The sequence below is a fragment of the Vigna unguiculata genome, chromosome 1 (assembly GCF_037176805.1).
Source record: "Vigna unguiculata cultivar grain cowpea cultivar isolate G323 ecotype 2 chromosome 1, ASM3717680v1, whole genome shotgun sequence".
Lineage (NCBI taxonomy): Eukaryota > Viridiplantae > Streptophyta > Magnoliopsida > Fabales > Fabaceae > Vigna > Vigna unguiculata.
Window position 1 is genome coordinate 45771809 of NC_140792.1, and position 25494 is coordinate 45797302.

The window sequence follows — 25494 nt, forward strand, 5'->3', positions numbered from 1 at the left end:
AAATTATTTAAAAAAAGGAGATTACTAAACCATGTGAATAAATTCATGTTATAACTGTGATAATAGGAACTTGGACAACTAAATAAGCATAGTTAGCAAGAAAAGGTTGCAATAACAAAAATAAAAAATTTTGAATCATATTTTAACTAATAATGTTTTAAAAAGTATAATATAATTTTGAAGATATCAGAATAACTAATTAAAAATTAACTAAATGTTTTTTGAAGATATTTTTAATTTAAAAGTGTGTAAAATTGTTATGAAAGGGAAGTTGTGTGTAAAATGTAAAGATGGAAAAAACAGGATTACCCCTGTTGGCTCGGTTAAGTGTTTTATGATTTAGAAGGAATATTAGGACAAAAAAGTCATTATGCGGATTCCTTCCTGTAACAAAAACAAAAAAGGACTACTTTGTGCGCGTTCTCTATCTACCAATCAAATCACAGTCACGGAGCAAAGCTCTCTTCTTCTCCGTCACTGCATCTGCCACACTCATTTTCTCCTCTCTAGGGTTTATCGGCATTTCATCTCAACCTCTCTTCTTCTCAAAATGCCGTCTCCACAGCTTCGGGAATCCAACCGCTAGTGCACCTGCTTTTGCCGATGTGCAATGTACTTCATTCTCGCTCCTCGATCTACTGCATTTTCATCTCTCACTTAATTTTCCTTGTCATTTCCACTTTTAGACTGTATTCATTCAATGCTTTATGTGAACCGTTTTTCACACTTTTCCTGTCCTGTTTTTTTCACCTAAATTGAGCTGAATGGTTAACAAATTTCAATAATTCCGTGTTTCTCTTTAAACTACGTTATCGGTAATCACGAATTAGGTGAGACATTGGCTCGCTATTAATTCTTCTGGTGGTGATTTCATCTGATTTTGATATTTTATCTGAGACACGTGATTTGTTTCACGGTAATGTGCCTTATTATGCCTCACAACTTCTGTTCTTCGAGATTTATTGCTTCACACGTTGATCTTATTTTGATAATAAATAAATCGCGTCGATTGATATATTACACGTAGATCTAGTAGATGACAGCTAGTGTTTTGAATTTTTATTGATTTTTCCTCGAATTCATTTGGACGGTTAGGAATATCTTATTTGCTGCCGTTCCAGAAATGTTGAATTCTGAACTGAGGTAAGATGAGTAGGACTGAATTATCGAGGACGAAGTCATCGCCGGTTCCATTGGGAACTCTGATTGGCCGTGAGATTCGAAATGGAAAAGTTGAAAAACCTTTCGTGAAGTATGGACAAGCTGGATTGGCCAAGAAAGGAGAAGATTACTTTCTGATCAAGACGGATTGCCTCAGGGTTCCGGGGGATGCATCAACGGCGTTTTCTGTCTTTGCGGTATTATTTTCTTTTCTTGGTTTTCGCCATATTTACTTAAGTTGATTGACATCATTTTAGACTTTGGGAAAATATTGAATATTTGGAAATGAGAAAAATGGCCTTAGTTAATGTCTTGATGTGATAAATTGTAATCAGTAATAGGATAAGAAGAAAAAAAAGAAGACAATTTTTTTTTCAAAAGTAAAAATGTCAACCTATGCGGATTAATTTTTGTGTAAATTTTATCATTTAACTTTTCTATAAACTGAAGTGCATAAACTGATTTTAACCTATGGAAGAAGTTTGGTTCATTTTTCTTTTCATGTTTTCTCTTATAAGTATTTATGAAGAGCTTTATCGAAATAAAGCCTAAGACTGAATTGGTAGTTGGTTCTGAATGGTGCTTTCTCTGGATTAGTAGGTCTCAAATGGGAATTGAAGAGGCATTATGTTTCTCTGTTTTACATGTCTCAGTGATAAAATGGACCGTTGATTTATTGCCACATTGTTACAATATTCATAAGAAATTCTTGATTGCAGATCTTTGATGGGCATAACGGGATATCTGCTGCTATTTTTGCAAAGGAAAACTTGCTAAATAATGTTTTGAGTGCAATACCCCAAGATATTAGCAGGGATGCCTGGCTTCAGGCCCTTCCGCGCGCCCTGGTTGTTGGCTTTGTGAAGACTGACATAGAGTTTCAGCAAAAGGGTACGTACGAAATATTCTTTGCTTGCTTCATAGATATTTTGTGCTTTCTTAAGCTGATGTTTTTTGTTTCATCTGCAGGGGAAACTTCCGGAACGACAGCTACATTTGTTTTAGTTGATGGATGGACTATAACTGTCGCATCTGTTGGGGATTCACGCTGCATATTAGATACTCAGGGAGGTGTTGTTTCTCTCTTGACAGTTGATCACAGATTGGAAGAGAATGCGGAGGAAAGGGAGCGTGTGACTGCCAGTGGTGGTGAAGTAGGAAGACTCAATGTATTTGGAGGCAACGAGGTATGATGCAAACCTTTGTGCTTTGTAATAAAGATTGCTTAAACTTAATAGTTTTGTCCTGCAAATATATTCATAGGTTGGGCCTCTTCGCTGTTGGCCTGGTGGATTGTGCCTATCTAGATCAATTGGTGACACAGACGTTGGGGAATTTATTGTGCCAATACCACATGTTAAGCAAGTGAAGGTGAGCTAGCTTCATTATTATGTTTTTTGTTTGCTGATCTATGTATGAGTTCATAAACATTTGTCTATTGATCTCTCAGCTTTCAAATGCTGGTGGAAGACTTATTATAGCCTCTGATGGTATTTGGGATGCTTTATCATCTGATATGGCTGCCCAGTCGTGTCGGGGTCTGCCTGCAGAGCTTGCTGCAAAACTAGTGGTTAAGGTGATGATTAGTTCAGGCATTCTTCCAATACTTCTCAGGAATGGATGTCCAATATTTAGTAAATTGTTTGTTGTGTTCCTTTTTCCCAGGAAGCTCTGAGGTCAAGAGGCCTGAAGGATGATACAACCTGCCTTGTTGTAGATATTATTCCTTCGGACCTTCCTGTATTACCACCAACTCCAAGAAAGAAACATAATATGCTAACTTCGCTTCTCTTTTTTGGGAAAAAGTCTGAGAACACAGTGAGCAAAGCTACCAATAAGCTTTCTGCAGTTGGTGTTGTGGAGGAGTTATTTGAAGAGGGTTCTGCAATGCTTACTGAAAGGTAAGTTCTTCCATTTTGGAGCCTTTACAATTACTGGCTTGCATGCTATGTCTTGAAGTGCAATCAACTTAACTGACAGTTGAATGAAATAATTCCCTTGAGATGTGGGCGTATATGCATGAGTAATTCTTAAATTCTATATTTTCTTAAAATGCAGGCTGGGTAAGGATTTTCCGCTTAATAAGAATTCTGGCATTTTCCGCTGTGCGGTTTGCCAAGTAGACCAACCCCCTGGTGATGGTTTGTCGGTGAATTCTGGACCTTTTTTCTCTCCTGCATCTAACCCATGGGAAGGCCCATTCCTCTGCACAAATTGTCGGAAGAAGAAAGATGCCATGGAAGGAAAAAGGCCCAGCAGAACCACCGTTATAGCATAGTAATTATCTAGTATTACAGTAACATAGTAAATATTAGTATAATTTTTCTCTGGCAGTGTGAGCATGGTTGATTTTATATTTGCGGTGATTGTCATAGATGTGTAAGAAATGGGTTGAGAATGTCTAGTAGGTGTTGTGGAGCTTGCTGTAAGTTTGATTCTGGCTTTTGCTCAGCTGTTGGACTGACTGACAGAACAAACAATGTCTCTGGTAGATAAAAAATTGTAGTGGAATGTGCTACTAACGGTTTGTATTTGTAAGTAACTGAAGCTTTTGTGGCTGCCTCTCTTTTGAGAGTACTTCAATGCTACAGCCCAAATGCATTTGTCTCTTCCAACCTGTGTTATACAAATACAATATATATCAATTGTTTGAATCCGGAGGCTGTGATTCTTGTGAACCCCCTACCCCCAAAATGCTTAATGAACTTTCGCACATAAATAGGTAAAACAGTGTCTGCTTTTGTTAGAAATAATAATACTTTCTTGGAAGTGTTGAGTTTGTTGGCTTAGAAGAACAAGTGGACAAAATTGCTATCGATGACAGTATTGTAATTTGATGCCACACATTGTTTTATGTAGGTGTTTTGAGAGCTGTTTTCTCAAGTTATTTTCTTTGGTGGTTAAGAAAAGGCAATAAAAATGATTTGACATCTTTGAGGAATAAATATTATAATTTTACTTAAACATTACTTTACCCTACGGATATCTTCGCTACAAAGTCTAAACTAACAGTTCTGTAGTAGTTTTTTGAAAATACAATCACAAAAAAGAATGGAGACAGCATTTTTATAATCTCGCAATACTGTGTCATATGTAGTGTTCAAACCGGCGGTTTGATCTAAGATGACTTCACGACTTAGCTAATAAAATTGTAGTGGTATAGCTTGATTTATATTTTAATTGACTTCTGATTTTAAGGTCTTATTTACTCTTATATCCGATTATTCAAACATTTTAACTAGTTTAAAAACATAATTCTTAATATTTTTATTATATATTTTGTATATTTTTAAATTCAAATTTATTTTATTATAATTTGTTATATATTTAATAAAAATAAAAAATAATTCAAAAAGCAAACTTTAAATTGAAAAAAATAATATATATATATATATATATATATATATATATATATATATAAAAGTCAACTTCCGGTATAGTTTTTAACATCGGGAAGTAAATTTGGGGTGCGCGTATCTTTTCTCAAATGATTAGAGGATAGTTTTGGGTTTTAAAAAAAATTTGGAGATGTAAAAAAAATCTCGGAGGTGTAGAAAGAAATTTGAAAATAGTTCAGTGAAACACAAATCATAATAATTAAATTGAATTCATTTAAAGTTTGAATCTATTGTTTATAACTTTGTTGAAGTTGAGTTTGAATTAATTCTAAAACATTAAATATTATTTTTAGAATTTATTAAAATATGCTATTTATTTATTATTTATGCTCATTCCTTTCATAAATAATAAAATAAAATAAAAATAAGTTGAGCACTTTCCGCACATTCCAAAAATATTTGGTGATAGTTGAACTCGTGACATTGATAATCTCAGCAACTTAATAATACTAATACCATTATATTCAAGCTCCCATCACTAATTTAAAAATTAACTAAAACGCCAAAAATGTTTTAGATAGAAAATGAATCCAATACCTATTCCTCCAAAAGAAACACTCTAACCAACTAAAACACCATTCTAATCATAATTCCACCATTATATTTCCACATTAATGTCCTTTCTACAAATATTAAAATTATAACTAATAGGTGTATTAGGTAAAAGCTGAATTTAAGACCTCCTCTGCTACAAATTCTAGCTAATTAAACTACCACATCCTTTTATCATATTATCCACATAATGATTTAAATATAAACTTTATCCATTTAAGTTATTTAACCAATTTAAAATATTTGTTCCCACTCTTATTATACTTATTTAAGTTCACCTTGATCCATAAGAATAAAAATTTGGGTTCACTTATTGAAGCCCAATTTTCATTTATGCACCTAACCATTATTTTTGTGTATTTTTGTGGTTGGTCATATTGACTAAGGATTTGCCATCGATATATGACATGATAGTGGTGATGGTGGTGGCTCGATGGTGATGTGTTAGTGGCTCTATGGTGACTTTGTGACATTGATGGTCACCGTTGATGTGTAGGTGGACGATGCTGGTGAGGGTAGTTGCCAGAGTTAGAGAAGGAGGTGGAGGAGACAGACGGAGAAGAATGATAAAGACTAATAGAAGGAGGAGGAGGATGATCTGGAGGTGGGATGGTGGTGCGGCGACTTGACGACATTGATGAGGAGAGGAGAAAGAAGATGAAGAAATAAAAGAAAAGGAATATGAGGAGATAAAAGGAGACACAATTATGTATTTCATCGGCGGATGTTACTAATGATCAAAATCTGTTGATAATTACTGACAAATATTTACCTACAATTGTCCGCCAGTGTATGCTCCTATCTAATAGAGAATGCGCAATGTCCATCATCGTTGTCTTATTCCACATTTTTCCTTGATTTTTTTTTTGTGTGTGTACCTTTTGAGGATTCAAAATCGATAAGTAAGTAAAGATTTGTAGCAAATATATTAATCTTTGATAAAAATTAGAAATCTAATCCAATAATCAAGAGAAACATATTTCAAACAATGCAAATAAATGTAATATGACTTAAGCGTATCTACATCAATTTTTTGTACTTCTATATAAGAAAACTTGAAAATCCAAAAAGAAGTTCAAATTCAAAAACATAGACACATAAACTAATTTCTAAAAGAAAATCCAAAATTCCAAAACATAAAAATATAATTAATCTCTAAAAAAAATTTAAATGTCCAAAAACATAAAAACATAAATATAATTTACCGAAAAATTATGTCTGTCAAATAAATTAAAGCATGACAGATAAATAGATTACTGATTAAATTAGAAAAAAAAAGTGTTATTAGTATCAAATCAAAATGTATAGTTGAACCGAAAAAAATTGTGAATCAATAATATCTTGACCATAAAATTTATTTAAAAAATAATGAATAAGTTAAAAACGGTTCAAAGACTTTTAAAATATTATTTATATGTTTTTTGAAAAATAAATATTTGTTATTTTTAAAAATAAACTTATTATTGTTATTATTAGAAGTTATCATTATATAAACATCAAATAAAAATAAAAAATAAAAAATAAGATATTATTCATAGTGAATTAATATGTAAATTTTTCATGATGGATTGAAACAGTACTTCATTTGTTATCTGCAGATAGGAATTTATTCTTTATTCGCTTATCTGTTATCTGTGTATCTTTCTGAATTATAGAGGTGTGATACGAGGATCCACAGATTCATTCAAGTGCGCCGCTGCTTCTGTCGCATACCAAAACAGGTTTTGCATATTAAAGTGTTGAAAGTGTTTTAGTCAATCACATCAAATATTTTAGTGACTAATTATGATTAAGAGTAATCATAAAATGGCACACTAGACCCACTATGCTATGCAACTTGCCTCTTTAAGCTCCTCCCATTTTCACCACTGCTACCTAATAATAATACTAAACTACTAAAGGACAACCCACTTCACTTTCAACATCGATGTTAGGGTTTTATAAAATTTTAGGTCTTTTTTTTTTTTTTTTTTCTCTTTTGGTTTACACGTACAATATGAGGTAATCCTGTATAATTAACACTAATTAAATATCAACCATACCCTTATATTCTTTAACAATAATTATCTTGGAACACCACCCGTCAAATCTGTAATCCACTACTGCCTCTACTCATCATATATATTATAACACAAATTTCAGAAAAATGAATCCCAAACTCCAATCAAATTCTCCAATTAAATGAATAATATTTCATCTCAAACCACAAGTTGACACCTAAGTCATACAAACCTTATTCATTAATACCATTATAATCTTAATCGGATCTTGTCTCCATTCATTATCAGGAGGACAGAAGAGTGAGATAAGGTCAACTTTAGCCTTTCTTTTTATTTGTTTTTATTTGTATAAATGGTTTTTTCTTTATCTGGATTGAAGTTTTGAAAAATTTATACATGTTTAGATTTATGAATAATGTATTTAGTTTATACAAAAAAAAAATGTCATCTTATGTCATTTTCTTTTGAAAAAATTTAATTATTTTTTTTATATATAGGACAATAATATTTTGATAATTTCTTTTATACAATTTAAGGTGATATCTTTTAAATAATTTTAAAATATAAAAAAATAAAAGGTCATCTAAAAAATGTTACTTTTAAGTTATAAAAAAGTTGTCAAAATTTAATTGTTAGAAAATTATGTTTTTTATGACGAATAAAATAAATAATGTATTTAATTTTAGAAAACTACTTGTATTTATTTAATTAAATATTGTAGGTTAAATTATTCTTTTGGTTCTTCTATTTGTCAATTCGTTGGCTCAATTTGATCTTCATTTTTTAAAAAATATTCAATTTGATCCTTGTCGTTAATTTTGACCAAACGATGTTAAAGTAACGCCACGTGTCAAAATATTAGTTCTTTTGAATTTTTTATTTTTTATTTTTTTAATTTTGTACACGTGTCACTTCACATTTGTGTCACGCGTCAAAATGACTTAATTTGGTCCCTATATTGGTTTTTAGTTTCAATTTAGTTCCATTTTTTGTAAAAATGAAGCAATATTAACTCTCCTTAAATTGATACTCATTTTTTTTTATATAAATCTTATGATGATATTTTTAATAAAATTGACATTTTTATTAAATATTTGTAGAAATATTTTTAATAAGTTATTTTTAGTTTTATTATTAAACAAAGTTAAACCCCATACTTAATTTAAAAAATTAACAATTTTGTCATCATATATATAAAGGCATCAAGTGTATCATATTATACAAACTTAGTGAAGATTAAAAATCAAATAACATGTCACTCATAAGTTTAGGAACTAAATTTCAAGTTCAAAACAAAACCAAAATATAATGTTTTTTATAAAATTTGAAGTTAATTTAAAATATTTATAAAAATATTTAATAAAAACGTTAATTTTAGTAAGAATACCATAAGATTTATAAAAAAGTAAATTGAGTGTCAATTTAAGGAGAGAAAATATTACTTCATTTTTACAAAAATTGGGACTAAATTGAAACTAAAAACAAATATAAGGACCAAATTGAGTCATTTTGAGAAGTGACACGTGTAAAAAATTTAAAAAATTTAAAAAAAAACATAAATTGACACGTGGCGTTGACTTTAACACCGTCTGATCAAACTAACAGTAAGGACTAAATTGAATCATTTTTAAGAAAATAAGGACCAAATTGAGACAACGAAAAATTTGAGGATCAAACTGATATTACTTAACATGACCAAAATTTAACCAATATTTTATATGTAAACTATATTTTAAAAAGCACAATTACTTGAAATGAAAAAAAAAAAGTAAATCAACAAACTATTATGACAGTGCTGGTACTAATTGTGGTGAACATATATTAGTGGCAAAGGGATGATGACAAAAACAGTAATAAATACAATTGTGGAAACAACCATGATAGCATAACTATTTAAAGATCCCAGAATCTTTATTCTTTTTGTTTTTTATTCATAAACTAATTAAAGATCCTAGAATCTTTATTCTTTTGTTTTTTATTCATAAACTAATTAAAGATCCTCGAATCTTTATTCTTTGGAAAATACTTTTATTCTTTTCTCTTGAATATGATAACATTTTGCCCTAATTTATGTTTCCTAATATTTCTACACTAAAGGTATTTAAAAAGTTGTTTATTTTAAAAGCTTGAGTGGTAAAGTAGGTTAAATAAATATTGTGGTATTACAGATTCTTTGATAATAAAACTGTATACTAAATATAGAAAATAATAAATAAGATTCATAATAGGTGGACCTTTTTAAAATTGATAAATATTTATAAATAGAGAAAACCTTTTTTTTTCACGTGAAAAAAAAAACATTTCCATGACGATTTTATTAATATTAGCTCTCATTACTCATTTTATGTAACTATAAAACTGAAAAAAAAGGGAAAGTATTACTTTATATTTTTTTAATGTAACAAATGTATTTTCTCAATAGAGTTCCTTTTAGTTTTAATTTCATGAAATTAACTCTAAATAAAGTTATGGAAGCGTTAAGTTTTTTTCTCAATATAATGTCAGTAAAACTCTCTAATATTGAAAGTCATATAAAAGTTTGATGACAAGTTTTTACGTGCCAAAAGTAATATAAATTTTTATGTGAAATAGTCATATAATCATTTGTTTTATCAGCCAAATATATATATATATATATATATATATATATATATATATATATATATATATATATATATATATATATAACATCAGCCTTATCCTCTTAAAGTTGATTTTGTTCCTAGATTCTAAATAACTCATCTTGTTATTCATAAATATTTCCAACCTAAATTTTATTTATCATTTAATTCTACAAGTATAAATTGTTGAGAATGTTTCTTAATTGAATTATGATTTACATTGTAAACTTCGGAAAACTTTAAGAATAACTTTATTAAAAAGAAATAAAATAAACACAAGAAAATATATAGATAATACATCCATGTCTTTTGATCTCGAATACATCAATAATTTAACCCAACTCCCACAACACTCTTATTATAAGAGTATAAGAAATAAGAAGAGTCAAATACACAAACTTGAAAGATCTTTTTTTACTTCGAATAAGGAACATTATAAATTTAGAGTCCATTATATAATCACTAACACCCAATCCCTTAGTTGTCCTATACGATGTGGGACTTTTCAAGACACATTATTAGTCCAACACTCCAGTATATTTATCACATTGAAAATGAAAGAACCAGTTAAAATGTATACATCTTTTTCATTAGTGTTTAGTGTTTCTAAAATATTTTAATTTAGATAAGCAATCCATGAATTTAGTGCTTTCACTCTACATGTATAAAAAAGTGAATTAGTTTTGTAAAATATTAATGTTATGTTATAGATAAAAATTGAACTCAAAAGCTCGAATGGTTCGCATGATTTTAGTGAAAACTAAATACACGTGGGTAACTTTTTCTTTCAGGAAGCTGTCACGTGGCCACATTATCAGAACAATTTAACAATTTGATATGAACACGTGAGAAATTATTCATCAACTCAAGAATATGAAGGAATGAAAATACGTATATATTCAGGAACCTAAGTTGGTTAATTTTCAAGTTTTAATACGCTCTTTTTATTTGTTCTATTTTGAAAATTAATGTTTCTCTTGAAGGATTAAACTATTTTAAAATTTTAGGTTAGTCTTATTTCCTTTAAATTTGGTTCAATTTTCTTTGCCCGTTAGTTTAGAATTATCAATGTCAATATAATATGTTAACGGTTCAAACTTACTACAGTACAATTACTGGTCCACACGTGTATTTACACGTGCAATTACTGTAATAATAGTTTTTAATAACCACAATAATATTTTTATATAAAAACATCATTACAAGAATTTTAAATTTTTTGTACTCGACTTTTCTCATACAAAAAATTTCGTCCACCTTAAAATTAAATGAGGGCTTAATATATGAAAATCGAATATTTTCATATCACAAATTTTACGAAATTCAGTTGATTATCATCTGAGCATGAATTTATATTTGTTGTAATTAATTCAGGATTGAGGCCATCTCTCTCATGCAACATATTAAAAAAAAAGAAGAAGCATATCATGTCTTAATTAGCGAATAAAAATGCAACAACATATATGCATAAAGTAGATTGTCAAGACTAATAGATTTCTTTATTATGCAACTAAAAACGTTGTGTTACATCACCTTTATTTGAATTTATTAGTTGTCCTCAGTTTTTTTTTTCTTTTTTATAACACATTGAATTGTTATATTTGGAAGCTTTAACGATTTTTTGTATAATTTTGAATGTTTTGAGTATTTTTTATATATCACAATGGATTAACATGGATTAATTATTAAATCATGTTACAATATTACTATTGTAATAAATATAATAAAAGAAATAGTTAAATTCTACTTAATAAGAAATAAAAGTTTATACATATAGTAACTAAAAATATATAACTGAATTTGTTATCTGAAACTAAAAATAAAATTAAGAAATATAATGTAATAAGTTGTAAATAAGGACAATAAAGTCACATTATTATTCAGATTTCTCTTAAGCAAAACAAAACATTACATGAAATAAGTTATTGTACTCACATGAAGCTAAAAACATAATCTAAATCAATTAGGAGACAACCATTGTAACTCAATCCCATAATTCCAAGTTTGAAGAGGATCATCGGGTGTGAAACCTACCAAACAAGTATAAGCTGTGCAACTTCCAATCCTGACTCTGATTTTGTGAGAATTCATAGCTGAATCCTTTAAATAATGACAACAAAGAGTGTTCATACAACCAAATCCTTCCTCCACCTTTTTCTCATACTGTCTGCAAATACTATTTGAAGTACAATTGAGTGGAGATTGAAGGATATTGTTAGTGCAATTAAACAACAACACTGTATTCTGTGTAGATATATTGAAAGGCAAGCTTTCATCAAGCAACAAACCTCCCATTAAGAGATCCGAAGAATAACAAGTGTTCTTCAAAATAGGAGGTGGCATAATCACAAGTTTGTTAGCACTCGGATCAATTCTAAGAATCTTATAGTAAGTTCCTGTTGCAGAAAGAAACTCTAATTGTTCATCATTGCAATAAACTTTGTACCTTGTGTCTCCACAATTCTCGTTTGTGCTCAAAGGATATGGGACAACCAAGTCTCCGCAATTCGAACAAGAATTTAGGGTTAACACATTGGTTACTAAACAAAGACTAGTTAGTAGAAAAAGTTGAAGAACTCTCATCTTAGTTTGGAGAATGAAGGTAGAAAGGTTCATCTCTAGGTCAAGAAGTAAGTGATATACAAGAATGTCATCTATTTATACTACCTAATCACACGTTTCTTTTGTAAACTCAAGATTTTTTATTTTAAAATATAGTTTTCAAAGAATGCAATGGAGGAAAGGAATAAAAATAAAAGACAAATCTTTACCTTTTTAAAGGTATTGATTTATACTACTTAAATTATAATGATTAATTATTGCTTATTTTTACAATCTTATTTTTTTCAAAATTTAAACATAAATAAACTAATAAATAAGATATAAAATAAATTTGGTGATTTGAAATGGATGATATATTTTGGTGAATAATTAATGAGTGTTATGAATCCACTATATGGGGCACAACCTGCCCCTTTAAGGTGCTCCCATTTCCATAAGTGGTGTTCCAATTATTGGCTGTTCTTCAACCACTTCAAATGTTTAACACTTTGCTAAAGCAATGTTACGGTTCATATGTTGAACACGTGTTGCTGCATTAACTTCAATAATCAAAATAAACATAATCATTTTCTTTAAAACAATCTTGGACGACAACTGTCAAATCCCTATCCACTACACCATTTATACACTTTTCTCTACAAATACTCTCAAAGCAATTTTTGTAATTACTACTTTTATGTCTAATGAAGCATTAAATTTAAGGGTGTCCACTTAAAAAATTTAGTTATACTACCTTTGAATGATTAAAGATTATGTTTCGCTGTACATATGTTGTTAAAATATAAAGGTATGTATACAATATTTATAATTAATTTTCTATTACAAGATATCATAGCAAGAAAAAAGAGAATAGAGAAGAAAAAAAAACAAACCTTATTGAAGAAGAACATCTGTGTACAAAGTAATATCATCGAGTTATAATATAAAAGCAGTAAAGAAGAAAATATAAGTAAATTTAACTAAATTGATAACCAAACTAACTACTTAGTAACAAGACTAACTAAACATATTAATAACTTTCCGATGGAAGGAAAATATTGTCTATGTCCATCTTTTGTCTCTTAGCTTTCTAGGAGATTAAAGAATTTTTCAAGAAAATTCAAAAGCTTGTAGTGGAATGTCTACTATTGATCCTTAATTACGCATCAACATAAGCATAAATATTATTGTCAGAGGTGGCTTTGAGCAGAATTCCCTAGCCAACAATGTGCTTTAGGTATCTTAGAAGAACAATACTCCTCTTGCTCATAAAACTCTTCATCAAACTTGCATTCCTTCCCTTACATACTCGAACTTAAATTCTCACCACAGCAAAAAAAATATGAAGATCAATGATTACAAACTTTATTCAAATATATAATAAATGTATAAAAAAAATTATTGCATTTTATTTTCTTTAAGTACTTACAACCATAGGTGATCTTAGGTTGTTTCATTTCTTTTACTAATATCATGTGAATTTTGACTACGATACTTTTATATTAATAAATGTAATAGATAATTGGTAGAATACTTTTAAAATATATATATATATATATATATATATATATATTTTTTATTTATTATATTTTTATTGCAATTAAATTAAACCAAATTTGACACACGCAAAAATTACACTCACACTTTTACTATATGGTTAGTTGGTTATGATTAATCTAGATCATAATTTTATCCCATCGGGATGTTCAAGAACAGGCCCATGGGCAGAATATTCGGCCCACTACGTCAGATGCGGCCTTGATGCTTGCCAAACCCATAACTCAAACGATCAGCAAGAATGTCATTCATTCCTGAAGTTGTGGTAGAATGGTAAGGAGTATCAGAGCCAAAACGCTTTTAAAAATTGGCCTACAACAATGTGCGAAACAGGTACTAAATGGCTTTAGAGTCATGAGTGTTGGGATTCATCGGTAAAAGAAGCTTGTCCAATAAACATTACTCGCCGAGTATAAGACAATAATGTGTTTCTGCAATTCAATATTGTTTTGTTGGAGTTGAATTTCTGTCATGTGTAGGTAGAAAGAAGAGGTGTGGGAAGGCTGAGGCAGGGCCGAAAGATGCTAAGTCGCCAATGGAGAAAGGAGAAGGATAGGAGGGGTGCATTGGTGGAGAAGGAAGAAGATTAAGAGAAGAAAATAAAGACAGATGGATCATTTCACCACACACGCTCACATATAACAACTGTCTGAAAAGTCAAGTCAGATTATGTCATAATCGATCTATATGACTAACAGATATCATACAAATGTGAGGAGAATGGGCAGGATTCACATTCAGTATAAATAATGTAATCCAGTTGACTAGAATCAATTTAGGTATACAAGACATGAGCCTGCTGCTATATATCTGCCATTTTTTTGTCCAAATCGACCCTGAGAAGACCTTGATTAGGAAGAAATGGGGGGATAAAAATCTAAAAATCTAAGGTGATCAAATTACAGATGGAAAGAATATGCTGGTATGGTACAATGAATGTTCTTATCTTTGTGCCTGATCCGGTGTGTGGTTGCTTGTTGTAGATGATGATGCCGTCCTACCGTTCACTATTCCATTATCTATAGGTGGACTGCTTCCCCATTTACCTTCTGATTCACTGGGCTCTATCACTTTCACGGACCCATCTGTCAATCCAACGGCAAATTGATTGGGTTCTGCTGGATGAGCCGCAACAACAACAGGATACACAGATTGGTTCCTGCAATAAGAATTACAAAATATCATTCCCAAATTCACTTTTAATGCAAGGATTTTGCAAATCACGAGATCACGAAATGAAAATAAGACTTCACAATACATCCTTGAATAAATTTCAGTGTTTTAAAACAAACAGTAAAGAGTCATATAAAATTCATTGGGTTTCATGTACTGGGAAGAAACTTACACACTTAAAGCCGCGGGTGAAAAGTATGTGGATAGTGCTATACGACATCTCAGTCTCAAGCTGTCGGCATCAAAAACCCCAGTGTTTCCATCGCAAAATGTAGCATATATTAACTGACTATTGCAGGAATAAGCAGCATATGATATGGGAGCAGCCAGAACATCTTGAGGAACCCACTGCAGCAAGTTATTTCAATGTCAAGTTTTGACAGCAACAAGAAGCAATATCAGTCCCAGATAGAAAAATTATTTTTACCTGCCGAATCCGATCCATCTTAGAGGCGTCATATATTGCCAACTGAGACTTGTGGGCTACCAGCAACCGAATTTGGTCTAAATGGAACTGCACACGAGTATCACCTACAGGAGCCTTTCCTGCGGGCAGTTGTAGTGCAATCCATGTTCTTTTCTCCCATGTATCAATGTTCCATACACAGAGCTGTACGGAAATTATTTCAGTAAGGTAAACCGACACAAGCCAAAAAAAAAAAATTGATACAGTACAGAAAATTATGTATTGGCACCTTCCTTGTAAAATAATTAAATGAAGTTAATTGAGATTTAATTTTTTTTAGTCCGGAAAATGTAAAACATTTCTAAAAAATCATCTTGTAAGGTGACTTTGTATTAGATCGAGCAATTGTGACTCGAGTCACTTGGTATCCGTTACGGGACAATTGATGTCACCAACAACAATTGATGTCATTGACAACAATTGTCCACTAGGAATCCCACTGGAAATTGAACTTGTGACCTGATACCAATTGTTGGATTGAATGCTTCCCACTAGACCACCTTTTGGCCTAGTGCTAAACGCTCGACCCAACAATTGGTAAGCGTTCGATCCAACCATTTGCACTCTCTTATATACTATAATTTGATCATATCTTTAGTCAACATTCTAACTATGGGAACAAAAATTTATATTGGTTCAATAATAGTTTAGTAGTAAGTAGTACAATAGCCTAACAACCCTCGTTAAGAGCGACTCTAATATCATCTTAGAAAAGAAACTTTAAACTTAATATTATAAAATCATTTTGTAAGGTGAGATTTGCAATCACTCATATGTTATAATTTAAGTATATATTTAGTCAATGTGGAATCTTCAATAAAGGTTATCCTGTTATCTTTTACACTAGAAGATAAATCTAAGATAACATTGAATAATTACAACCACCAAAAAATGGGTAACTAAGGGATGTCCCCAAAACAAATCATTATGCATAGAGGCTTTCCAAATCACTATATCTAAAATGGACAGAAAACAGTTAAACGACATACTTGAGCATCAGCACCAGATGAAACCAGGATGTTAAGGCAGGTTGAAAAGGCAAAACCAGTAATTCGCTTTTGGTGACCCTTCAATTTGGATTTCACCTACAAGATACCCTCCAAGAGAAAATTAGATAATTTAAAAAATAATAGCGTAATGCTTAAAAAGAAGAAAACTGTTAAAGATAGTAATCACCTCATCCACTCTAACATTATAAATGTAAATTGTTGAATCCTCCATCCCAATGGCTATGATGTTATTATCTTGAGGGTGGAAAGCCAGAAAGGTAGAGGCAGGGGGTGGTGGCATGAATGTTGTCATTACCTACAAAGAAAAAAAAATTACATAAGTAAACAGTAAGCTGAGCAGCTGAATGAAATGTTGTGGTTGTATTGTATCCAAGGATATGTACCTTAAATGTCATCATGTTAAATAATGAAACCTTTCCACCACAGGCAGACAAAACATATGAGTCATTCTTTGAGAGTGCAATGCAAGGAACAGCTTCATCAAGGTTGACACCCGAGACATCATTAGTCATAAGAAGACCACTTTGGGGTTGCCAATGCTGTGGAACAACGCTGGCAGTAGCCTAAAACCATACAAGCTTGAGAATTCTGTTATCTATTGGAAGGTGGGAAGTAATCACGAGCATACATAAAAGTAAGGACTAGAGAGAGATTATCATTACCTTCCCATTGGGATTTTGTTCACTACGAGCCCACTTCCACAGCCTCTGAACACCATTTGAACCAAGTGCCAATAGACCAGCACCAGAGTTCGTATACAAAAGTCTAACAACCTATGTATGACTCTTAAGAGTTAAGAACGTTCACAGTAACAAAGTTGTCAATACAAAATGGCAATCACACTCTGTTACAACCAACAAACCTTGCTGGAAGCATCTGTACTGTCAGGCATGGTAACTGATTGACATTGAACAGGATCAACAATTTCAGACAGCTGCCATGGCTTAGCTCTATCTATTCCCTCTTCCACAGTTATAGGTTTCTCTGCATTTCGACCTGTGGGATCGACTCCTCCATTCTTCATTGAAAATGGCAAAACCAATCATGTTTTGTGAGAGGTATTATGACACAGTACATAATTCAAGACCAATAAAGTAACTCCAGAAAATATAATCAATGGAATATAATTTAACAAAGAAATTCAGACATCAAATAATATAAATATCGAAAAGATGGCCAGTTCTCCACGGTATGCAGGGGCATGGCACAGTGGAGTTAAGCATACTGGAAGAAGAAAAACATCAAGCTGATCCAATATTCTTCCGTAAATATTAAAAGAAATGAAACAGTAGTCATAATACTTCTAATTGTTAAGCTATGACTAGTATATTATAATCACGAATAGGGTAGTTCACAGGGAGATTCATACAAGAATTGGAGAAGGCCTGACAGGTGAGCTCCTTTCTACTTTACAGTTGACAGGACTAACATTAACAGCAGAAGAGCCAGATGCCTAGATATAACAAACCAAATGGGCAGTATTAATATGTATTTCGATCTAAATATCAAAATCAAAGAAAAGGTGAAGAAATATATCACAACCTTGATTGCAGCAGAGTCAATGGGTGACCTCAATGCTTCAAATCCTGGAGTTTGTACTGTTCTCAAGGATCTAAGACCACTTACATTAGCAAGAATTTTGAATCCATTGTCTGCAGTGGTGACAGCAAGAAGACTTCCTTCCTTGTTGAATCTCAAGAGTGGAAGGGCCTGACTAGATTCATACAATTATATATGGTGTGTCTTTATAAAGTGTTAGCTATATAAAAAACAACACAGGTAAACCCACCTGTAATCCACCCTCTGCATCAGTGCTTGTTAGAAGATTAACACTGTCCATCTCCCAAAATTTGATTTGGCCATCTTCACCAGCAGCCAAGAAGCGATTTTGGGTTGTGTCAAACTGCACAACACCAGCAGATTTCTTTCTGAACCCATTGTATGTTCTCTTAATAGCTCCTTCACTTTCATTCCATTCAACAAGAAATGACTCTCCGTCTTTACTAGTTCCACAGGAAAACAGTCTATAGAAATGAAGGAAGATAATTACGCAACATATTAATACAGTTCCATTTAATAATAAATCTCACTTAATCCAAAACTAAAACCTTCTTACCTACTTCCATCAGCACTATAGAGCAATGTGGTACACCAATGGCCTGGGGCATCATAGTCAACCCTAGAGCCCGCATTATCATACAACCAGGCTTTTATTTTGCCATCAATGGCAGTTGAAAATACAAACTGCAGAGTTACACTAAACATCAAATGTGTTTTCCAGAATAATTCAATCATGGACAATATGTACACATAACTCATTTAAATACAAGGAGCACTCTCGGGCTCTACTAGAACCAAATTATAACTCCTACAAAATCCAAAGAATAGACTGATGGAGAAAATATCATATAATCCTTCTACCTGAATGTTCTCCTTGTGATGAGGGCAGATAGAATATATAGGCGCCTCATGACCCTCAAAGTTAAATAGTATCCGTCCAGTCAAATCCCACACCTATTAAGAGTCTCTTCTTTAGACAATATAACATTTATGCATAACCAAAATTGCGAGTAGATTTAGGCACCTTTATCAACTTATCATCCCCACAAGTCACAATACAGAGTTGCTTATTTGGATGAGAAAATGCCAAGTCATTAACACTACCAATATGGGCATCAACCTGCATTGTCAAGGAAATATAAAACAAATTGCAAACACAACTTTGGTTACTTCTTAAAAGAATAATCTCACCTCCATACGCTGAACCAGCTCATTTGATAGAATGTAGGAATACAAGTGAATCAAATGTTTAGTAAATGCAACACCTACAGTAAAGAAACCAGTAAGAAATTATGTTGTGACAGTTTTAAAATGGTTTTAAGGACTTCACATACCCACAAAATTTCCATCCAGGCTCCATGTGACACGACTGACAGAAATAGAAGCATCTTTGGCCATAGCTGCCTGAGAAAATTAAAACTATAAAATTCCAAAGGATATGAATTATCAAGTACCAATGACCACCATAACAATATACTTATTGTCTGGTTAGACCATATAACCATAGGTACTGTAGAAAAGAAAATATTGAATAGTATAAAGACTCGTTGAAAAATGAAATTAAAAACCTGAAATGGTAATGAGCACGCTGAGATATCCCGTATCTTGAATGGCTTTGTGACCGACCTGTCTCGCAACCCAAGTTCCCAAAGTGTAATTTCCCCATTAGTAGAACCAACTGGTCAACAGAAATATGTAATTATGTTTTTGTCAGTATGCTGAGCAAGATATTACACAGAATGCAATAAAGATAGAAATTACCAAGAAGTAAGGTTTGATGTGAAGGATGAAAGTCCATGCTTGTCACAGAGTATCCTTGGTGCAATGTCATTGCCACTGTTCTTGGTAGATCATCCGGCGACCAAGAGGCTTGTCGAGAGGCAGGATAGGAAACCTAAAAGAATAGACATGAATCATAGTAACAAAAATCACCAAATAGTATGATATCAGGACTCCTATACAGCTTTGAAGCAGAAAAACCATTGGCTTCAAGAATACCCAAATCATATTAAAATTAAACAGAAAAATTATCAAAATTACCTCTTCTAGAGAAGGAGCAGGCCGGAGTCTTTTCATTAGCTGCTCATGATCAGCATTCTGATAATCAACCATGCCAGGAGCTATTGGAGGTGTTCTTGGATGCTTCAAGATAGACACTGTTTACAAAAGGGCAGAGCATTAAAGTCATGAAACCATCTTGCACCGGAATACTAAATATGTAAAATTCTAAGTAAAATTTGAGAGATAATATCCTGATGGCATATCCAGTTAAATAACATTTCAGCTGCCTGTCCACCAATAACAATAATTATTTCCAAATGAAGGTAAACAAGTGAAAAAGTCTATTGCGTGTAACACGTAAATTTTAATAAAACTTATTGTGATATGTATAGACAAAAATAAGGTAACCACAGATCTTTTAAAATGTTGTGGGAGAAGAGAATGATATTTTAACCTTGATTCTGTGGGACAGGCATGGTTGATGCTGTGACAACAGCTGCTTGGACAGATGATGAAGCTGAGGCATTGGCCATCCAACCAGCCAAAGCATTAGCATTAGCAGTTGCTGCGGCAGGGGGAAAGGGCTATATAAACAAAATATTGATTCATTAAAAAATATGATAAGTTAGATTGTAATTAATTAAAAGTATAAGAAATTTATGAAATGAAAGATATCATACACCATGAGCTCCAATTGGAGTATAAGCTGCAGGCTTTGCAACGGCAGCAATTGGAAGATTGACAGGAGTAGGGGCTAGAGGACCGTTAGGAGGTGTACATGTGTGGTCGGTGAATAAAGTCTTTATATCTGGGTTTGGTCTAGGATTTTTGCAAAGCTGGTGCTGCCAGTTTAAACTGCATTGATTAGGGACACAAATGGCTTAATAAAAGAAAAGGCTAGAAATAACAAGTTAAAAAACAAATATATGTAATCAATAATCAATAATAAACAACATATAATCAACTAGTACCATATGCAAAAGTCTATCAGATATAATGTTTGTACATTATAGAAGGCAAAAAGCCACACAGTTTGCTTTGCATTTGCCAAGTAGAAAAGAAACCACTTAACTATGAAAAAGTGAATTAAGAAAAACCGTAAGTTTAGTCAGGAGAGAGAGAAATAGAATCAGTTGAAATTATAAACTCACATCTACTTTAGCATATGACAGAACGAATAAATCGACAACTATAGCATTTACACCTTTGATTGATCAACGTCCGCAATCTTGATGACCGAAGGGTAGGGAAGATAAGTTTGTCACGGAAGAGAGGATTTGCCTCAATCAGTTTTTTTAGCTCTATCAACATAATCCCTCGAGCAGTTTTGGTGTCACCATACTTAGACAGCTGCTCATTCTCCCTGAAATTTTAATGCAAAGAGAAAACTAAATAATCTTAGAAGTTAATTAATCTTGTAGGTCTACCGGTCATAAAAGGCAACATGACACAATTTGGTAAACTTAGTTCTTCACAAACTCTATGTTAATCAAGATTGGAGAATATTGACATTTGACTGAAATCACTTTCAACAGCATTGTATTATATTAGACTATATAATACCTGAAATTACTTAGAGTTAAAAGCTGGGTGATTTCTTTGTATAGTTCCTCATTGAACGTGGAGAAAATTTTTAAATCACCCACTAATATCTCAACAGCCTTTGCCTTGTCTTGCCTAATTTAGCAGCACCAAAGAAAAACATGTGAAGTACCACCATCATAAGCACAAACATCATCAAAAAATCCCCAAGCAATTCCAATTAATAGATACCTATCAAGTGCTTCCAGATATTTCTGCTTCCTGATTTCAAAGAATATTTTCATTGAGTATCTATTATCATCAACTTTAGTAAACCCTGTTAAGTACTTCTCAACTTCTTCCCATTCACCAGCATGTACTTTTTCCTCAAAGTACTTCATATTGAAGAAAAACCCAGATTCTTTCTCAAGCCTGGACCAAAAAGAAACATTCAAGAAAGAAATAACTAGCAATGGTAATGTAAAAAATAGGAGGATACGTTTAGCGAAGGAAGATAAAGAGTTTCCGATTAATTTTATTATCATCTAAATTCCAATTTAAGTGATTATGCATCTCAGCCTTTCTACACAAAAAAGAAACCTCGTAATATTTGCAAGTTCAGCTTTTATATTCAAGTAATTCATTGCTTTTCAACTTCAGAAAACCATCTATAGCAACTGCCAGAAAAGAAAGTGCAATATATTTTGTTCTTCCCAATTTGAAGGTAACGGTAGTTGCAACCGTGGAACCGTGGTTATAAATACTTCCAAAACCTTAAAAATCGTGAATACAGAAAACTTTAAAACTGTGGCAACAATGGCAGTGACAAGTCGTGATTGACTCTCGACATAGAACTCCGTAGTTGTCAATAGTATTTTTACAAAACAAATGTCAACCAGATAATTCACTGCCACCTGGCTCTATAATTCATTTACCCACATCCAAATTAGGCTTCTTCGATTATATTACAAGGATATCCGTCAGCTTTAAGACATAAATTTGAAAACATTCTTCCTCTCACTTAACTATTATTTTTAGCTCATTTTGAATACAATTCACCATCTAAAACATCATAGCTTAAGCTGAAAGCAAGGTTTTAAAACAAGGTTCGCAAACAGAAATTGCAGCTCCAATGTCAACATTTTAGGGATCTCATCGGCGGCATTGGCTGCATTTGTCCACAATTTTTCACAAAAATCAAGGATTGCGATAAAACAGGGACAGCAATTTAAATCCTCGGCTGAAACATTTCCACCAGCAAATAATTCATGTGGAATTTTGGATGTATCCGCACGTTCCCAAATTAAAAAGCGACATGCGAGCAAAAGCTGTTATTTTTTAAACATGTATGCATTTTAATTTAGCAAAACTAGGATTCACTGAAGAAGTTATATGGAGAATGGACCAAGACCACCACATATAAGGTTTAGGCCAATTTCCACGAAATACAGCCAAATTATATGGAAAATGGCCAAACCCATAAACATGTGTTGATCTCATGCCATACAATAATTTTTCCTTAGACAAACCACCAATTTCTAATGACACTTGAAATATCAACAAGAACTCTACCCATTATTAACAAGAATAACAGTAAAGTTTTAACAATTCAAAATTTTACTCCGTTTTGTTGCACTATTGCTGCCTAGTTTCATTTCACAGGATAAAAGTTGAACAGAAACAGAGGAAGAATAGATAAGGAGAACAAAGACAAAACATCAGCTAAAAAGAATAAAAGAAAATTTCAAAGTATACTCGCTTACCTGTGCACCGACTCCTTGAACTTCTCCTCCTCCAAAAATTGGAGTATCAGAAACACCAATTCTCGGCTCAAAGAAGTCATCGCTGTTTCTCAATTATAAAAGGCACCTATAATCTTGATCTTCGAACCCCGATCTTCGAACACACAACACGCCAAAGAAAAAAACAGGAAACAACAAACAAGAAACAAGAAATCAAGACTACAGAAAACTACATAAATTAATTCCCTACAAACAGAGACGAATCAGGGATGAAGCATGCAACCTCCACGTCAAAACTGAACCCGGGACGCTCCACAACCTAAAATTTCCCAAGGATTCAGGGGTTGTTAAAGATTACAGAAGCTCCAAGTTCGAGAAATTCTAGGGTTTGAAAAGCTGCAGATAAGAAGAGGAGGAGGAGGAGAGAGAATGGAGAGAGTCTGGGTCTCGCTATCTTCGATGTGTTGTACAGAGGAGTCTATCTTTTTCTACTGACCCATCAGACATAAGTACCTCTTCTTATCTTATAAGTACGATTACTTATAACTAGATAAGCTATCATTTGTTGAGTGATAAGCCAACGAGAGAGAGTGTCTCGGATTCGAAACTGCAATTCAAATGAAGTGAATATTCTGAACACACGTCCAGTCGGTCCCATCTTTTCTGTACTGTCGCTTTCCCTTTCAAGCTATAATAAATAATGGGATTTAATATTAACTCTTTTTCAATATCTCCTTCTCTCATTTTATCGTGATAACTTGCAGTTTCATCTTCCTGCACAGCATTCATTCTGGGACCACTAGGTTGTTGTTTTCTTACTATATTTTCTTTTTTAATTTTTTATGCTTCTGTTTTTCATTTTTGTCTCTCTGACTTGGCTGTGACCCACTGTCTCTTCCTGGTATGCTACCCATTAAGTAACCAATTAAACCCATATTACCAGTCAAGCCCATTTCAGAAATCTAAATACTATTTACCTTTTAACTTCATTTTTAATACATTTTTTTTATATTTTTTGCAGAAATATTAAATACTGATGTAAATAATAAATCTCTTGCATATCTTAAATGTATGTCAACGACTATTTCTTTAACACACTATAATCAATTCACAATTTATTACGAAGTTTTGGTCTTGGAAAGAAGAGTCAACTCAGAAAACTTCAACCACTTAAATAAAAAAGTTAAAATTAATTTATTGTTTCTAAATTAGTATTCTTCACTCTTCTTTATCTTAATAAGGAAATAAATTATTTATTTCCTTTCTTTTTCCTATTCGAACATTTGTGAACAATCTCGTTTTTTTTTTCTAAGTTGATACACTATTGAGATTAATTTAAACATAGTTTAATGTCATATCAGAGGAAAGATAAGAAATAAGAAAAAAATTAACACTATTATCTTTATTTGGTTAACGATTAAGATAAAGTTTTAATGTCTTCAATTATTTATTTAGTTTATATTAAAAACTACTTTAATCACGTATAAAAAAAATTGTAGATATCAAAATAGGTTAGACTTAATGATTATACTTATGTGTTTCGTCTCATTTAAATCACATAGCTTTTACACGTTGATTGACCATAAAATTACTATTATTTATTGTAGTAGTCAACAGTGAAAATTAATTATAAATATATGAATACTGAAATGCTGAATCATAATTAAATATTTAATAATTTTCATAAAATTTATTTTTGAGAATTTTATTCTAAAAACTTATTACGTTGAAAACAACACGTAGTAAATATTACACCACTGATCTCGTAATTTAAGTATATATTCCTCTTACTTATCCTTTTAACTAAAAAAATCCTAAGTAAAAATAAAAAATATACATTAGAAAACATACTCATGTAACAAATATTTAACTAAAATGATAAAAATTCAAGAGTTAAATGAATTTATTTCTTTGACAACTGTTTATAAAAAGAAATAATTTAAAAATAGTTAATGGTTTATTTTCTACTAAAGTAATTGATTGTCTATGTTAGAACTTATTTTCAAATAGCTACGTACATAAATTTTAGCGTCTTGTTTAAAGAATTTAACAATTTGACAAAGAGCAAAACATAAACTATTTAACTTATGATAGAATATTTGGATAAGTATTTTCAAAGAAAAAAAAAAGAATAATTTTGAAATAAAGAAATTGATTAATTGGAATAAAATAATTTGACATCGTAGTTTTT

The 25494-nt window shown here is 31.7% G+C and overlaps 3 protein-coding genes across 3 annotated transcripts; 1 reads left to right on the forward strand and 2 right to left on the reverse strand.

Annotated features, from left to right (window-relative positions):
* Positions 1–425: 425 nt before the first annotated feature.
* Positions 426–3815, forward strand: LOC114191360 (putative protein phosphatase 2C 5). The gene is made up of 8 exons (XM_028080890.2): positions 426–612; positions 1096–1358; positions 1881–2052; positions 2131–2348; positions 2425–2532; positions 2612–2737; positions 2827–3062; positions 3220–3815. Exons 2-8 carry the CDS (start codon positions 1149–1151, stop codon positions 3437–3439), a joined length of 1290 nt encoding a protein of 429 aa, XP_027936691.2. The 5' UTR covers positions 426–612; positions 1096–1148; the 3' UTR covers positions 3440–3815.
* A 7771-nt stretch (positions 3816–11586) lies between these two features.
* On the reverse strand, positions 11587–12348 carry LOC146889011 (wall-associated receptor kinase-like 20). Its single transcript, XM_085665500.1, has one exon. The coding sequence runs from the start codon at positions 12346–12348 to the stop codon at positions 11692–11694; it is 657 nt and encodes a 218-aa protein (XP_085521626.1). The 3' UTR covers positions 11587–11691.
* Positions 12349–14542: 2194 nt separating this feature from the next.
* On the reverse strand, positions 14543–23819 carry LOC114184931 (topless-related protein 3-like). Its single transcript, XM_028072345.2, has 26 exons — positions 23587–23819; positions 23325–23457; positions 21814–21993; positions 21604–21717; positions 21245–21403; positions 20721–20895; positions 20495–20624; positions 20080–20195; positions 19801–19933; positions 19608–19717; positions 19374–19443; positions 19231–19304; positions 19064–19159; positions 18901–18993; positions 18596–18723; positions 18269–18503; positions 18022–18189; positions 17849–17932; positions 17342–17497; positions 17142–17252; positions 16863–17042; positions 16646–16774; positions 16459–16554; positions 15431–15613; positions 15176–15351; positions 14543–14989 (listed from the first exon to the last, which is right to left on the reverse strand). Exons 2-26 carry the CDS (start codon positions 23402–23404, stop codon positions 14773–14775), a joined length of 3393 nt encoding a protein of 1130 aa, XP_027928146.2. The 5' UTR covers positions 23405–23457; positions 23587–23819; the 3' UTR covers positions 14543–14772.
* Between the last annotated feature and the right edge of the window lie 1675 nt (positions 23820–25494).

Bases quoted from the DNA above. Each gene is read 5' to 3' on its own strand.
- LOC114184931 (XM_028072345.2), bottom strand. From the start codon at position 23,404: ATGACTTCTTTGAGCCGAGAATTGGTGTTTCTGATACTCCAATTTTTG. The intron at 19,305-19,373 runs GTATGTGAAGTC...TCTTTACTGTAG, and splicing joins CCTGGATGGAAATTTTGTGG to GTGTTGCATTTACTAAACAT. The intron at 18,724-18,900 runs GTAGAAGGATTA...GTAACTCTGCAG, and splicing joins ATCACAAGGAGAACATTCAG to TTTGTATTTTCAACTGCCAT.
- LOC114191360 (XM_028080890.2), top strand. From the start codon at position 1,149: ATGAGTAGGACTGAATTATCGAGGACGAAGTCATCGCCGGTTCCATTG. The intron at 2,053-2,130 runs GTACGTACGAAA...TTTCATCTGCAG, and splicing joins CATAGAGTTTCAGCAAAAGG to GGGAAACTTCCGGAACGACA. The intron at 2,533-2,611 runs GTGAGCTAGCTT...TTGATCTCTCAG, and splicing joins CACATGTTAAGCAAGTGAAG to CTTTCAAATGCTGGTGGAAG.
- LOC146889011 (XM_085665500.1), bottom strand. From the start codon at position 12,348: ATGAACCTTTCTACCTTCATTCTCCAAACTAAGATGAGAGTTCTTCAA.